Here is a 17,371-nt window from a genome sequence, read left to right as displayed (position 1 = left end):
GCGCAAAGATTAATTGTTGGTTATCAATAGCGGTACAATGTCTGTCATGTTTTGCTTTGAAATCATTCACCGACAAAGAACATACGCAATTGACAATCTATTCCGCTCGTTCACCAATCTCCAAGTAAAATATCATCCAGTCCTCACTCCCTTGCTAACTACCCTCTTACTCAATTTCAGTGGATGACTTCTAGTTCGCGTCCATCATTCATGCACTGAAATATCCCCACTCCCATCAACCCCTGTAACCTTTCCTTCAGCAACTTAAATGTCTCTATCATATCTCCCCCTCTTATCCGAATCCAGTCTAGAACCTTTATCAGGGTTTTTCAACTAAATGCCAGTTAGCCGGTCCTATGTATGACGGTCTCCTAGGATTTTTTCTCCCAGAAAGGAGTTTTTCCTTCCATAAAACAGGAAAAGCGGTCATTAGAACACATGCAATTAATATCCATAATACACTGGCCTCGTAGCCTGCGTTGCTTCGGCCGTAAATCTAAATGAACGAAACCAACCCGGCTTCCCCTCCCTTATCCACCAATCAGCCGTCAGCTTCTTCAACCCACAATCTTCAATCTCTCCCCATATGGAGCATAACACAAACCTGCCATCATCTTGGTCACTCGCCTCTAAATCTGCTCCACCGCATCCGCATCTCCAAGAAACCCAGAAGACCAGATCTGTGTACACCTTAATCCAGATGAAATCTTATCAAAGGCTTATGAAGATGAATGATAGCCTTCTTATCTCTGCATGTCAGGATGTTTCTCAATAATCAGATAATCCTATGAGCAGTTTTAGCCACTTTTGCAGTATCCCCTCTGAATTTCAACTCCCATAAATCCCTGGCTTCATTAATTTCCAGGAATACAGCTCCATCAATATGGTACAAAGCTGATAATCTTTTCATCCAAAAATGCATAAACTTATGTTTTGCCACATTAAATCAGCATCTGTTCTCCTTTGCCCATGCTGCCACCAGTCTATTTAAATCATCCTGTAAAATATCAACATCATTTTTGTTTTCTATTGCTGTGCCTAATTTTGCATCGTCTACAAACAACTTAATATTTCCCTCAGAATTATTTCTTATATCATTTATGAACAAATTAAACAGTAGTGGTCCCAAGTACAGATCTCTGTGGCATGCCACTAGTCACAGGCTTTCTACAGGACTGCACCTCTTAAACTACTGTCTAATATCTCTCCATCAATTACTCGTTTATTCACAACACCAGCTTTATATCCATACCCATTTGATGTAATTCATGTATCATGATTTCATGTGGTATCATATCAAATGGCTTTGTGAGGCCCAACAGTATGACCGTGTAACCATTACCTTTATCCATCTCGGATGTCACCTTATTAAGGAAAGTGAGTAAGTTACTGAAGCATCACTTATCCCTCACGTAGCCATGTTTTATTCCCCATACGGTATCCCATTTCTATCCACCCAGTCTTGAATTTTGTCTTTAACCAATGTCTTCAATACTTTGACCACCACTCCAGAAATGCTAATTGCTCTATAATTAGCTACTTTGGAACTAACTTCATGCAATGGAACTATTTTTACCTCCTTCCATTCCCTTGGGACTCTACTGGAGCTGAGACTCAAAGTAAACAATCTACTCATAGGGACTACCAATTCCCCAGCATCTTGTAATACACGAGCTGATATCCCGTCCAAACTGACATCCAGATTCTGTAATATCCGATGCACCTCTCTCCTTACTTCCACATTAATCCCTGACATATCTATTACTGTAATATCATCACCTGGTTGACACACTCTTGCAAAATGATTTTTCAACTACTTTATCTGCTTCAGTTACTTCCATACCATCTGCATTCTTCAAAATCAGTCTATTGTGATCATTCTTTCTTTTGCTTGCCACATACTGAAAGAACTCTTGGATTATTCTTAGCTCATTCAGCTAATCTCCTCTCATACTTGAATTTTGCCTTCCTTACATATTAGTCACTTTTTTGGCCTGTGCTTTATACTGCTCATGGGCTTGCTGGTCACTTTATTTATGAATCACTTCCACGTGCTTCTCTCTCTTTTTAACTCCTGCTTAATACTAACTCATTCATTTAATTACTGTTTATTAATTCTCTTAACTATTGCTATGCAGTTAGTTTCTTGTTCTTTCAAAGACCATTTTACCACTTCCCATGCACTTCCAACATTTTTTCCCTGAAGTATATTCTCCCATGATATCGCTCCAAGCAGTCTTATAATTTTCTTGTAGTTCTCAGCCTTATAATTCCACATCAAACCCTTATTTACTGAAAATTCCACATGCTTAACCACCTCCCTGGTCCAACTGAATGATCGTTTTCACCGATTGAGAGTGATATATCCATCTTAGTTATACGCAAATCCTCAGATCCAACACTCTCAACCCCCTTTTGCCTTCCATTACATGCTGCCTTAGGTAATTATCCCTAAGAAACTGCATAAATTCCAGTTTCTTCAGCCCATATAGCCTTTGCCCCTTCCAATCTACATCGCCATAATGAAAGTCGTCAACAATAATTACCCACCTTCTACTTATTGAATTTATTTGCCGATCACCCGTGTCATCCTTTGCCTTCCCTGCCTTACAGCAACATCCAACCAAATACTTTATCGTGTTAGCTTGTTTCTCACACCAGACAGCCTCAAATGCACTACTTTTCATCTGACTTCCTGGTCCCATCAACTGAATTTCTTAAGCAGTTCCGTTGTAACGTAATATACACATGATACTGTACATACACCTACAGAATAACTTGCAGTGGTACATAACAAACAAACATTAGGCTTCGCTGCCGACACATACACTCTCCTACTACAATTTCATAAAATATACTCACAAAAAACAATAAACATTTACACAAATATGAGAGTTTGGTCTGAAAAGTTCTCGACCAAATAATAAAAAAACGAATTTATAATTTTAAAATTATTTATATTTTTCAACATAATCTTCCTTAAGACTAATACATTTATTCCAGCGATGCTCCAGCGCCATTATCCCGTCCCTGTAGTGGTTCTCAGTAAGAACTGCAAAATACCCCTCTACAGTTGCAATCACGTCTTGAGAAGATTTTGGGAAGAGGTAGGTCAGAGGGAGCCAAATCTGGGGGAATAGGGTGGAAGTTCCAACAATTCATGGTGCAGATCCTTTAATTTTCTCATTACCAAAACACATTTGTGGGCAGGTGCATTGTCAACTGAAATGAAGGATGATTTTTTTTTCTTCTGCAAACCGGGTCTTTCCTCACGAATTTTTTCGTCTAGTCTGGTTAATAGATCGGAATAATATTCCCCTTTTCAAGATAATTAATAAACATAACTCCTTTAGCATCCCAAAACACCGATGCCATGACCTTTCCTGTTGATGGAACCGACTTTGTCTTCTTTGGTGCTGAACAACCGGCTTCTGTCCACTGTTTTGACTGCTGTTTGGATTCTGGTGTGTAATGGTGAATCCAAGTCTCATCCATAGTAATACATCTACGCACATAATAAGTTTTATTCTTGTCAAAGCGCTCCAAGCACTGTTCAGAGATTTTCATGCGAGTGCGTTTTTGATCTGCTGTGACCAAGCGCGGCATCCATCTTGCGCAAAGCTTTTTCATTTGCAATTCTTCATGCAAAATATATCCTACACGTTCTTTTGAAATGCCTATAATCTCAGCCATTTCACGCACTTTGACTCGCGGGTCATCTAATACCATATAGTGTGCTTGATCAATGATTTCTGGTGTTGCTACACTTTTCGGACGTCCTTCACGTGAATCATCTTCAAGGCTGGTACGGCCACGTTTAAACTCGGCAGCCCATTTCTTAATCGTCGAAAACGAAAGAGAAGAGTGCCCATAAACGTTTACGAACTTCGAATGAATTTCTTTTGGCGTTAAACCTTAGACAACACTTTTGCTTCAGACAGCTGTATAAAACAAACTACTTGATAGAATGATCTGTAATTTCACACGAATGCTCATGACAGAAAAAAATGCTCGAGGCCGAGAACATTTCAGGCCACCCTCGTACATACGATGCTGAACCTGAAACATCATAATATTAACATACTGCACAACAAGATTGATTCTTGTAATATGTAAGAACAAGACTAGTTCTTACATATTCAGCATCAACTGAAATGCGTATATGGCTTTCCGAACATCGTGGATTTTGTTTTGTCAGAAATGTGATGTCATTGCAAGCTTGATGATCAGATTAATTCCCTGTTGCATGCTTGCATGAGCTATGCTTAAATCGCAATGTATACCCAACATAAATGTGCCATCTGCATATTCGAATATCTTGCCTGTTAGTAGAAGTTGATTATGTTGCATGCAAATACTGAAGAGAGTTTGGAATAAAAGTGTTCCCTGTGGTACTCCAGAGATTGCTTTTATACGATAATTTGGGTTCTGTTTTGTAGGTACCGTTTTAATCACTCAAGTAGAGGTCCGGTTGTATGCATTAGCTTTTTCCGTAATTTTTGTATATGAATTTGTCCTCGATGAATCTAAAAAATAAATAACACTGGAATAAAAAAATAGCACAGCTTATTAGGTGACAGAGCCATCCCGCTCTTCAATTAAACGCAAAATTAGATCTAATAAAAAAAATTCCGAATTAAAGGGTTGTTTAAAAGGCAACTCGTGGTGTAATTTTAGAAGATGGGAATCACAAAATTCCGTAGAATGTGCTGTAGCATATTCCATAACTTTCACCGATTTAGTGAACAAATTTTGCTAACTGGGTATCTGCATGATGCCAACCTTCCTCCTTTCTTTCTCATCGAAACTCGGGACTGACGTTAACACAACATACTGCACAACATACTTTGTAATGTAATTCATACATTACAAAGGATCGCGAGTTTACACATTATTCCTGGCGTCCTATACCTGATTAAATGATCTTATTTGACACTAATCGGGCAATAAGACTCGTCCTTTTTGCTCCTTTTTCTAAATGTGTTTTGTATTTTTTAGTTTTCGATATCTAAAAGGTCACTTAGGTCATTTTTAGGTGTCCTATCTTTAAGATGTTTTTCTCGTTACGTATCTGTTTTACACCTTCTGTTGACCTCACAATCAACAATATTTTCATAAGTGGGATACTACACCACAATTATCTTAACTTGTCATCCCTTCAGATTTCTTAACGGATGTTTCTAAATTTTGAAGGTGTGGAAGAGATCCGTGAGAGTTGGGAGGATGGACTCACCCTCAGCACATCCGCCTTACTTCCAGCTACTGACAGTGTAAGGGAAATGGCCTTGTGACGACAGATGACAATCAGTTGCACTTCCGAAATTGTTTTTTTTTTTTTTCCAGGAAATATTTGAAGTGTGATCACCGAAGGGGCCCCAATGCTCGCGGATGCTGATCAGTCCTACGTAGGTGTTTTCTAATATTTCATGCCAATGCTACGGATAGCTGCAAGAAGTTGCAGATAAAGATCTCAGGACAATAGTCATTTCCGATACACATAGAAAGAGAGAGAAAGAGAGAAGGTGAAATTAAGTCCTATTTGAATAATATTTAGTTCCCTTCAGGGGTCTTCCTGGTCATTATTAACAGGATCCTTTATATCCTCTCAGGATTTCAGTTAGGAGGACTTCACGATAAAATCAACTCCCTTATCACGTGTGCGAGGAATTTTTCTATTGGTTCTGTAGGTGGCGCTAGTTTCACGTGCCCGTCTTTTTCTTCTTCAGCACTTCCTACGCTCAACATTGCGGACATCTTTGTTCCAGTCCAGCGCTTGGATCTTCTGCGATGAATTCATACATCCCCGCTGCTGCCGGTGGTCGCAATGGCAGGTACCTGCCAGCAGGCTACGAAATTTACCGAAGTCGGATGATCATGAACTTCAGGAATGATTGGGAACGCAGACGCAATAGAGGGGTAGATTCATGGTGTGGAACAAAACCAGGTAAGATGACTTTCGTTACAACACATTCAGATTTCATTTTTTGCTTCAGGAATTAATTACTTCTTGCTTGTCGAATTTGTAGGGTTGCTCGATGCAAGTGCCATCTTCTTCCGTTCCTTTCTGTCCAGAACTCTTCCAATTCCATCCAGGAATCTCATTGCAAACAAGTGCTTTTTGATGTTATCCTCTCGGTATCGCCGTGGCCCTCCTTGGGCTTTTCGATCAAGGTCTTTTCATCTTAATTACTTTCCTCTTCAGTGTTTCCAAGACATCAAAGTGTGCAGTTTATGTTAATTTCATTAATTAGTCGTGAAAATATAATACGACTGATACAAAGAAATATTTGAAGTATTTTCAACACTTTAGTTATGCCCACACAAGAGAGTTCTCTCCTATTGACTGTTATTTCTGTTTGCTTTAAATACTCACTCATCCCGGCTGGTTGTAATCCTAGTTTCTTGGTTGTATTAAATGTCTTGAACATAATTCTAATATCTTCAGCACTTCTATCTATGCAAATAACATCTTTATATGCAAATATTGCTCTTCTTCTTGTTTTATTTTTTTTTTCACAGTTTCAGTGCATTTCTGTGAAGCTAAGTGAATCATTCAGACTAACTCAGAAATAAATGTATTATTTCAATAAATACGACAACACTCTGTTGTGTTTATTACATGATTTCGTGGATGCTGCCAGGTTAATTCGACTTTCTCTATTAGTTTTTTTTTCTCTTTTTGCGAAGGCTTTGGCCTCAGCAATTCTGTCTATTTCTCTTATTTCCCAATTTTCCCAGTGAAATCTCCTAATAGCATAATAATATAAATATGATTTTATTCTTAACGTTGTTTATTCTTTCATTCAATGGTATCGCTGATATAGCGTACAAGATTCCAGAGATATTCACCTGCCCACTCTCAAGAGAAGGTAAATACACCATCAGCGGAATGGAAATTAATTCTGTGGATAGTTTCAGTCTTCAATGAAACCAATATTTTATTGTCATCAATTTCTGACGCGTGCGTTCAAGCAATGTCTAGGAAACTACGATAGCACCACACAATTATTGTGCAGCACGATTCGTATCATCGTATTCGCAAAAGTTCTGAAGCGACTGCTTGAAACTGTTCTACAGTGCATAAATCTAAATCTTAACGAATTATAGAGTAGAACTTCTGAAATTTCTTCAATGTATTCCGTATTTTCATTCATTACCACCAAAAGTTAATTATTAACTAATTTTAAAGTTCCCTCCCACTTCGTCTTCATTGTGACAGTCCCTTTAATGCCAACAATATGGCAAATACGATATTTTGTTTCACACTGTGCAGTGTTTCATGTACTACACTTGGGTGGTAGATGGTTTTCACCCTCCAGATGGGAAACAACCGCCCTACTTATTTTCAGGTTGCTGGTTCTAGAGAAAAGTTCCCGGATTATAAAAAGACGAGTCAACTGTATTGATAAATGAAGAATGCTACAGATTTCCAATTCCCCTTCGTGGGTGGGATTGACAGACATCTTTGGGTTGACCAATGAACACTATTCTCGTAATGAACTTCCAAAATGAACTCGCATTCAGTTGAAAGGACGCAATGGAACACCAAAGATAATTTCGTTCATTCCTTGCAAAGACTTTCAATGGTTTCGCAAATTTTTTGCATCGCTTAGTTACATAGTTTCTCCCTATTTTCGCTTCAGAATTTGAATTTAATCCTGCAGCTGAATTCTATCGTTATTGATGACGACGTCTCATTCCAGACCTGAGTTCCAATCCAATTCCATATAGGAAGCGAATAAACTCTATCAGGGCTTTTCATCTGGTCAACCGGCCTGTTAACAGGTCTCATGCGGAGGTCGCAGAGTTTTTCTTCCAGGAAATTTGACAGACCATACAACTGACAAACATGGTACGCAGTAGATAGTTTGCACTAGTGAAGGAAAGTTATTTGGACATCAGAAGCCATTGACCCTCAACTAACTGCCTGGTTAAATATCCAAAAAAGCGATCCCCATTCCTACAGATATCTCTGTTGGCTGAACCTCAAAGTACTCTATTAAAAGAGTGGAATGGTTGCATAACTGGTAAGAAGCTTTATAGGTGGTCTTATAAAGATATTTAACACAACGCAGCCTCTGAGAATATTTCCGATTTGGGAAAATATGTCAATACTAAAGAGCAATACTAATTCGAAGGCGTGAGATGTAGGGTCATTTAAAAAGCATCAAGATCAAACATCATACCAGATTCAATTTTCCATTAAAGATGACAGCGATATCTGGAATCGCTCATCATTCTTGAATTCTGTGGAATGCACTGCGAGAGTTAGAGGTGATCAAATGACTGCATGGCAAAATGGCTGCACTGCTGTTTCATCGTAAAGTTAGGAATAAGCTAAAATCAAATCACGCGCCTAAGGGCAAAAATTTCTGGGTATGTATGTTCATGGGCTATCTGAATGGAAGGGACTAATTCTTCTTGGAATACTACTACTACGACTACTACTACTACTAATAATAATAAATGTAACCGGCTATAAATACCGCCATGATCAAGTGGCCAAAATAATTCATTGGCATGTATGCAAAAAATATGGCTTTCCTACTTCTGATAACTGGTGGCAGCATAAAATAGAGACTGCATTGGAAAACGAAACAGCAAAAATTCTCTGGGACTTTAGAATACAAACTGATCCGCATTTGGAACACAATAGACCTGACATCACAATTATCGAACATCGACAGGTTTGGATTTTCGATATTGCTGTACTCAGTGATAACAACATCAACAACAAAGAACTGGAAAAATTACTAAATATCGAGATCTGGCAATCGAAGTTGGCCGACTGTGGCTTAAACTTGGGATGACTTTGGTGCATAGTGCACCAAAGTCATCCCAATAGTTATCGGTGCACTTCGGGCAACTTCAAAGAAGCTAATCAATTATTTACAGCAATTAAACATCAACGAAGTGGCCCCATATGACCGACAAAAAAACAGCATTACTTGGAACAGTCCATATTTTACGAAGCTACCTGTCGGACTATTCTTAGATTCTTCGGTCAAATCTGAATTGTTCTGTATCAGCAGTCAAATTGTTGTTTAAATCATATCTTTTTTGACTGCGTATCAATTATGTGAATAAAATAATAATAATAAATGTAAAACTTTTGTAAATAAGCATGTCTGTGATCATTTTTGTTTGTTTATTTGTTTCTTTATAGTTGGAGACCGCGGTATTGAAGTGCAAACGGTGGAGTTTTATCCCCAAGAAAATGCCAAGACACACAACACAACGTTCTATGACCTGGTGGAAGGACCTGACCCAGCGCTGATTTTGCGAAGAGGTCAGCCATTTTACGTGGCAATCCGGTTCAAAAGGACCTACAATCCTGACAGGGACAAAGTAAAGCTGCAATTCACTTTTGGTGAGTACCATTGCAGAAGCAGACACACTTGCAGGGGGGTTTCAGAAAATACAATCACTCTCAACTGAAGGACTTCCTTCCGATTTAAATGCATCTGTGACACAAGTCATGTGACACAACTCCACCAACAGGTCTGTTGTATCGTCTTTTAACTAGAAAACAACCACAGAACATTTCTGCAGATGCGCCCAATTCACAAGAAGGGTTGAGTGTTACCTTTCTAATCAACAGCGACAGATTTTGTCGCTGCAGAAATTTTATCACGTTACACGCCTCTGCACGCGACAATATTTCTACTCGGATCATTCCGCACTGATGTTAAAACCATCTGTTCATTCGCAGAGATAAAGAGAACGCAGCTGCTCTGTTCGCCTACCCAGTTGCTTTACGATATATTTATGGGCGTTGAACTATTACCTAATATTTGAAATACCCTTTCATAATGTCTTATGTGTGTTTTGTTTGTGAGATGTAATGAAAAAAGCTCATGGCCACATATACGATAGAAAGTGCTAATAATTTGAAATTCAGTATCCTTTTTAGCGAATCAGATTACGAATATAACGAGAGGTCCTGCGTCTTCAAAAATAAATAAATAAATAAATAAATAAATAAAGTTTTCTCTTCATTTTTATATATATGAGGCAACGAATGATTTCTAACTCGCTTGGTGAAATACCAAACCAAATTACAAAGTATTGTACGTGTTCAAACAAAGGAACTTCTCACACGAGCAAAACTGGGAGGGAGTCATTCAATGGACAAATTATTAATTCCAATACATGTTCCGCTTCTACATATATTAATTCCAATACGTGAAGAGGCGATACATATATATTCCTTCAATCGATTAGTTTCCTCCATTAATTTATTGACCTGAAGGTCATTTCACTGTATAACTGCCATCGGATACATCCAGTGATCGGGATGTATCCGAAAGATACATCCACTATCTTTCGATTACTGTGCATTAATTCAAAAGCACAGAAAGTAGTTGGAATGCTTTGATTTTGTTTAATTTTTTTATACTGTTACATCCCAAAATTAAAATCCAATAAACGTCGTTCAGTTTTAATGATAGTCAACTGGATACCGAGCAGTTCATCGTTCACGACTTTTATTATTGGGATGTATAGCGCATACCGGAAGGCTCACGAGACATTTGTTCTTCCTTTAGGGAAAAAATACTGGGTTCGAATCCCGTCTTCATCGTGAGAAAATAAAGAGAGCATTTTGATTGAAAGTGAGTTAGTGGTTTGTCTTCTCAAAAATACAGGTTTTGTATCGCGCAAAAAAATAAGATTGGAGATACATCGTTTAAGAATACAACAAATTAAAGTCCATACTAAACACAACTAGCTAAACTGAATAATAATAATAATAATAATAATAATAATAATAATAATAATAATAATAATAATAATAATAATAATAATAATAATAAAAGTTCACCACAACAGGTTTCACTTTTAGCAGTGAAACTTTATGTCACCAAAATCTGAGTTAAACTTCATGTCACCAACGACCTGCAGACCACGAGTTGCAAGTATCAGTACACAAAATTCAAATAATTGTCGCCCATAAATTTTGAATATGATATAGGATGCCAAATATTGTCCATGAGTACAACACAGTACAGTACAGTACAGCATGGTGCACTGCATACTTTTCGTCAGTTTATGACACGTTTTAGAGGAAATAAGCTATCCCTCAACATATACTCAGAATGGATAATCCTGGAAGCTAATAGGACAATAATCCAGGGGTTTGTCGACTGATCTGATTATTTTATTTTATAGGTAAATAAATGAATAAACTGACTCATTTTATTCTCAAATGAAGGGAATTTGCAAGATTATTTTACCAATAAAACATTTCTTTAAAAAAAAGATGATGGACAACCAACTCACGTTTCCGCATCACTGAGAGCTGAGTCCAAAGCTTTCGGCGAGATACACAGCTATTAAAGCAGACTACTGCCATCATATCGTGCTCCACACACTAACAAATATATTACCGTAGGAAACAATGCTAGTTTTGCGATTTACTTCATTTGTTACTTTATCGTTTTTATTTATTTTACTGTCACTGTTTTATCTTTCCCTACTGCAGTATTTTTGTTTTTTGATTCACAGAAAAAGAATCAGTTTTGGAGGTCATTTTGCAAACAAATGACTTTGTGTTATTAAAAAAAGAAAATCTAGCATTTGGAGGACAAATGATTTTAAGAGTAGCTCATCGTATACTATTACTATCCTTTTCTGTAGATGAACTGATTTTCCCTACTTTTAGGACCCGAACCCCACACGATCAGCAAGGGAACGATGGTCATTCTTCCAATCAGCCCCGAGAAATCGTTCACCAAAGGCAATCATCTATGGGACGTACGCACTTACAGCCACAATGGAGATGAGCTCACCCTTCAAGTGCACATTCCCGCTGCAGTGGCCGTCGGCGTGTGGAACATGCAGATCAATTCCTACTCACCAGATTCCCCACCGAATGCCGCCCCAACTAAGATAAAGAAATGTGACGAAAACATTTACATCCTCTTCAATCCTTGGTGCAAAGGTCAGTCGGAATTTAAAACCAAAATCATTTTAAAATGAACGACGAATATTTTATTATTATGATTTAAATTCTATTTTAGATAACGGTAGGCGTTTGTCTTCCAGAGGATGACGTATTTATGGAAAATGAGGACTGGAGAAGAGAATTCGTGCTCAACGATATTGGAAAGATATTTGTGGGCACAAAGAATCAGGCAACAGGCCGTCGATGGATCTACGGACAGGTGAGTCGTATCTCAGTGGAATTTTTAAATTTCAACTCTGGTCCTCCATATGTGCTTTAATTTTTTTTTTTTTAAATAACATTACACAACGAGAAATTGGCACTTAAATAATTTTATGATTGTGTTTTTTTTTGTTTGTTTACACATACACAAACACACGCACATATTTCTATTGTTTTTGGTAAGTTCTTTTGTAAATCTGTAAATATACTGTAATCATTGGTGATGCCTTTCATGGCGATGGTTAACACTCAAAGAGGCGCATGCAGGGTGACCCCCTCGCAAATATAGACCTCTCCTAGATCTATAGCGATCACGTACTCTCAAAATCCGAGGGCTGCTGTAATCGTTGATAATTGATAATGCCTTTCATGGTTGGTGATGGTTAAATTTCAAAGAGAGTTTTAACCAGAGTGCGTGGCCACAAGATAATACGATATCTAAGGGAGAACTCTTGATAGATTGACATTCGTCTCGTGTATTATTGATTGGGGCACCCTTTAGTATACTGTACCTGTGATTTGAAGGATAGAGTTCGCTGCGAAGTGAGACTGGTTTGACCCTGAAATGTGTCGCTTGAACTTTATTTATTTTATTAATTAGGACTGGTTGAGTCCTCCAAGTGAGGGATTAAGTATCTATTTTATGACTGTAGATGTGTGTGTGTGTGTGTGTGTGTGTGTGTGTGTGTGTGTGTGTGTGTGTGTGTGTGTGTGTGTGTGTGTGTGTGTGTGTGTGTGTTCACAGGGCTGATTTGCCTGTTCTGAAGGTCTTCTACCTCCGTATGAGACCGGCTAACTCACCTTTAGGTCGAAAGAGATCAGATCAAGGTTCCTCACGTCTTGAACGGGAATCCAAGACGTGAGGAACCTTGAATCGTGAGAAAAGAACTTGAATCTAACTTACAACGGTCTTTCTTCGAGCAGTCTAGCGCTATGGAGACAAACGCGACTTCTTCAGGGTTACAACAGAAAAGCACCCACAAATAAAAAAAGAGAGAAATTAAAAATCCTATCGACATCACGACGAATATTTATACCAATATCATGGATACTGAGAGTAAAAAACAAATGACATCTGGCTCTATAGAGCTTCACTGCCAGATGAAAGACAGTCACAAGTTCGATTCCATTCGCTGACTTGAACTTTTTCTAGGTCTTTCTTCTGCAGTTCTGAAGTTAGTTGATCGTCGATCCGGACAAGTTCCCCATCCCTCCGGTAAACTCGAGATTTTAACTCCACAAATCAAATTATCGAGAAAAAACACTCACAATATTCTAGTAATGTATAGGGCAGATCAGGACAACGAGATGGCAGCAGTTATTTATCTCTTTCCTGATGCCTAAGTAATCAAGCCTTGGACTTGTCAGTGACTGAGTGTTTCAGCTGAAATCGCTGTCCATTAATCTCTGAGAAAGTTATCATCTAAAAGAGTACTCCCAATTGGGAATAAAAAAAGACGTTAAGCAGAGGAATCGGTCCAATATTTTGCAATATTTAATTCTTTTATTACTTTTTTTTCAGTTCCACGACTGTGTCCTTCTCGCTGTCATGCTAATCCTGGAAAATTCAGGACTGGACAGCACTGGAAGGGCGAGTCCAGTTACAGTGGTTAGAAGTATATCGAAACTGGTAAGTAAAATATTTCAATGACGTTTTCAGGAATTTGAATTATGTTGTTTGTTTTTCTCGAAAAGTTTAAGAATATGTTTGTAGTTCCCGAGTTTGCTAGTAATTTTTACATTAAGTGAATAGAATTCTTTCACTTGTCTTATAAAATAAGAAGACAGGATTTTGAAATTGGATTCAAGCGGAATCTGAAAGAACTATTGTCTCTTTGCAGGTGAACAGTGAAGATCGCGACAAAGGAATTTTGGCCGGTAAATGGCACGGAAGCTATGAAGATGGCGTTGCTCCATGGATGTGGACTGGGAGTGCCGAGATACTGGAAGCGTATTTGTCGAATGACGGGATGCAACCTGTGAAATACGGACAATGTTGGGTGTACGCAGGAATCACCACCACAGGTAAGAATCTACGAAGTTATTACCCTTAGCGACACCTCCAAGGACTCATCGCAGGAAGGCACTCTACTCAACTCCGCTCCACATGCCTCTCGTCTCCTCCCCCCTCCACTCCTTAATTCTTCAATTACAAAACAACGATGTTACTACCATCAACGCCATCTACCGCCCACCACCACCAACAGTATTTTTTGTCTCTCTGCATGCATCCTCATGGACGATTTGCCTGTAATCGGAGTTTTCAGGGAAAAAACCCTTCTCCCTCCGTATGCGATTGGCTAACTCACCTTCAATTGAAAAAGCCCATTTAAAGATTCCTTTACAGAATCAAAGAATTACAAAGAGCCGTTACAGCATGGAGCCTTTCACTCTCGAAAAAAATTTATAGAAAAGGCAAAACCTGTAGCTGGGTGGAAATGGTGTTTTGTTGCATCCGTAGCGCTAGGCTGCCTCATGAATGACTGTTCCAGTTCGATTCCAATCAACGACTAGAGGAACTTTTTATAAGCCTTTCTTCGACTGGTTCCCAAGTTTTTCATTCGGTAAACTCAAGAAAATCAGTATGACCCACACTATTTCAAACAATACTATATTGTGTTAGAGTTGGGGATAACGACACGGCGGCTGATGTCGATATTGTTTATAGTTTCGGCCTTCTATCTTTGATTGTGTAATGGTGTAGACTGACTCGCTCCTCAGTCTCCAAAAGTTAGATAAGGCTAAAACCCACTCGCATACTTCCCATGGGGAATAAAAGGTGCTACTGTCTTTACTTTTATGTATTTTTTAATAAAAAAAAGGTTTATAAAGTATTATTACCAATCCATTATACTAAATGAACTATAGGCTTATAATGGCTTGTGGATGTGCCTTTTGAAAATGAAGATCGGGAATCATGATAGTACCAGCAGAAATTATTATTGTTATTATTATTATTACGTGAAACCTGAATGGAGTCCTAGGACTCTTTGCATTTATTTTATTTTATTTTATTTTATTTTTTGATGCTGTGGTATATAGCATCACGGAAATGCCGGATTGTACGATTAATAAATATATATTCATCGCTGTAAGTTCTCTGAAAAAATCACGATGCTCCTCAAATGTTTAAAGTAGGAAAGAAAAAGCTAAGATATTTATAGCGATGGGGTAGACCCCTTTGTAACGGCTAGGCTTAAAAGTTAAATTTAACTGAAGGATATTAACACGCGTGTAAAAGTTTTAAAGATAAAGATGGTAAATACTCGACAAAGACTCGATTACAGCCGAAACGGTATGCAATCAAAAGGGGGGGGGGGTGAACACAAGATAGCGACGCCTGGGGACCTTCATCTGCACATTCAGATGAACAAGACGTAAAACACTAATGACAAAAATGAGAATAAAAAAAACAACTGTCATATACACACTAAGCCAGTAACAAATCATCATATTACAGGACAATCCATTGTTACCCCATCTTTGTCGCTATAAATTTGAACGATTATTCAAAGAAGCCTTACTTCACCGTCCGAACCTTGAATCGCAACAACTGCCTCTCACTATCTAAGATGTATGTGATTAGAATAAGATAGTCATTTTCGAACCCTGCATATAAAATCCACCTATTGGTGCCCTGTATGACTCTTTCAGAATCTTGTAAGTCTCAATCGTATCACCCCTCTTTCCTCCTGTTTGCTAGTGTCTGCAGTCTACAAGCTTTTGCATCGCAATTATCTTCTGAGTTTCATATCTAATCTTCACTATATGGTCCTTGAAGTTCAACTTACTGTCTAGTGAAACTCCAAGATCTGCAGCTTAATTCGTTTCTTCTAGGAACGGGTTCCCACCAATATATGACAATAAATATCTGATCACATCAAAGTACATAAGTTGACGTTTATTAACATTGAAATGACAGTCGTTCTCACATGCCCACAATTCCAGCCTATTCAAATCATTTTGCAAGTACTGCATATCAGCAACAGTCCTGATCACCCTCCCTAACAATCATCAGCAAATAGCTTCGCATGGCAAATCCTTCCCATGTCATTAACGTACAGATTGAATAACAAAAGGCCAAGGAATGATTCCGGAGTACACAACTAGTCCCTTTAAACTTCCATGGGACTTTAAAGGGATTAGTGGTGTATGGCGGGTGTCAGTCTTACAGATCCACATCCCTCATAAACTACCTTTTTAATATATATATATATATTGTATACCTTTTTAATATATATATATATATATATATATATATATATATATATATATATATATATATATATATATATATATATATATATATATATATATATATATATATATATATATATATATATATCCTGTCAAAAGTCGTAGTAACACCCAAACATTTCGTGATCTCAAGATTATTATAAAATTTTGAGCAAGTTGCTGAAACATGACCTTCCCTTAGTAAGCACATGGGTTCATTGCAAAGTAGAGATCCTCTGTGCGATCTCTTAGCAACTTTTTCAAAATCTTGGAAAATCTTTACGACCACTTCAGATATACTGATAGGTAAATATTTACACGTCATTCTCAGATGTCATTCTCGCTCCTAAGCGAGATATTATAGATGTCTAGTTCATTGCTACAAAATATAGCAAAGTTTGTCTCATGGTCTAATTCATTAATACATATCATCTTGCTTGTTGAATTCCATGTACTGCATTTTTGTGGGTTCCTTCAAAATGTCATATAAATAATAATAATCTCTGACATGTTCTTTTTGACGAATTTCTGCAGACCACCTCATCTGTGCAACGTAACAAACGCTGCAATTCCAATAGATTTTATACACCCCCGGTCTCTTCATACTTTTATCGAAAGAAAACTTTTAACTTGTCCACAATCTTGTAGTCGTCGGGTTGGTGTCTTAGGGTATGAGATGATTTATTCAAGACACTATTGATAGTTTTGCTGTTGTAACTATTTTTAGGAGAATGTCTTTAACGTAAGTTATTTCTTTGTTTCTTTTATTATCATTACTTTATATCGTCATAACTTTGGGAGTTTGATGATGCATCTCATCTGTGCCGGGTGGTTATGGTGGGAACTAGAATGCAGATACCAGCCTGGATTGAACTTCTTTCTCTATACTTCAAAAGTAAGACTGCTGTAATCTCCAATTGAAATGAAAACGAAGGAAATAGCTGTCTTTTCCTACTTCTGAATTGGATT

At 37.9% G+C, this 17,371-nt stretch overlaps 1 protein-coding gene across 1 annotated transcript in view; it reads left to right on the top strand.

Moving 5' to 3' along the window:
• Nucleotides 1-5,787: 5,787 nt before the first annotated feature.
• Nucleotides 5,788-17,371, top strand: part of LOC150103626 (hemocyte protein-glutamine gamma-glutamyltransferase-like) — a 35,892-nt gene continuing 24,308 nt past the window's right edge. The window contains exons 1-6 of the mRNA XM_090398498.1: nt 5,788-5,944; nt 9,167-9,370; nt 11,663-11,941; nt 12,046-12,164; nt 13,689-13,796; nt 14,008-14,191. Coding sequence (XP_090254624.1) covers nt 5,788-5,944; nt 9,167-9,370; nt 11,663-11,941; nt 12,046-12,164; nt 13,689-13,796; nt 14,008-14,191 — 1,051 coding nt within the window. The remainder of the gene's footprint in view (nt 5,945-9,166; nt 9,371-11,662; nt 11,942-12,045; nt 12,165-13,688; nt 13,797-14,007; nt 14,192-17,371) is intronic.

The sequence above is a fragment of the Typopeltis vanoorti genome, chromosome 9 (genome assembly GCF_054136105.1).
Source record: "Typopeltis vanoorti isolate ZY-2024b chromosome 9, IOZ_Tvanoo_1.0, whole genome shotgun sequence".
Taxonomy (NCBI): Eukaryota; Metazoa; Arthropoda; class Arachnida; order Uropygi; family Thelyphonidae; genus Typopeltis; species Typopeltis vanoorti.
The sequence above is the reverse complement of the archived record's forward strand: the minus strand, read 5'-3'. Positions and strand labels throughout refer to the sequence as shown.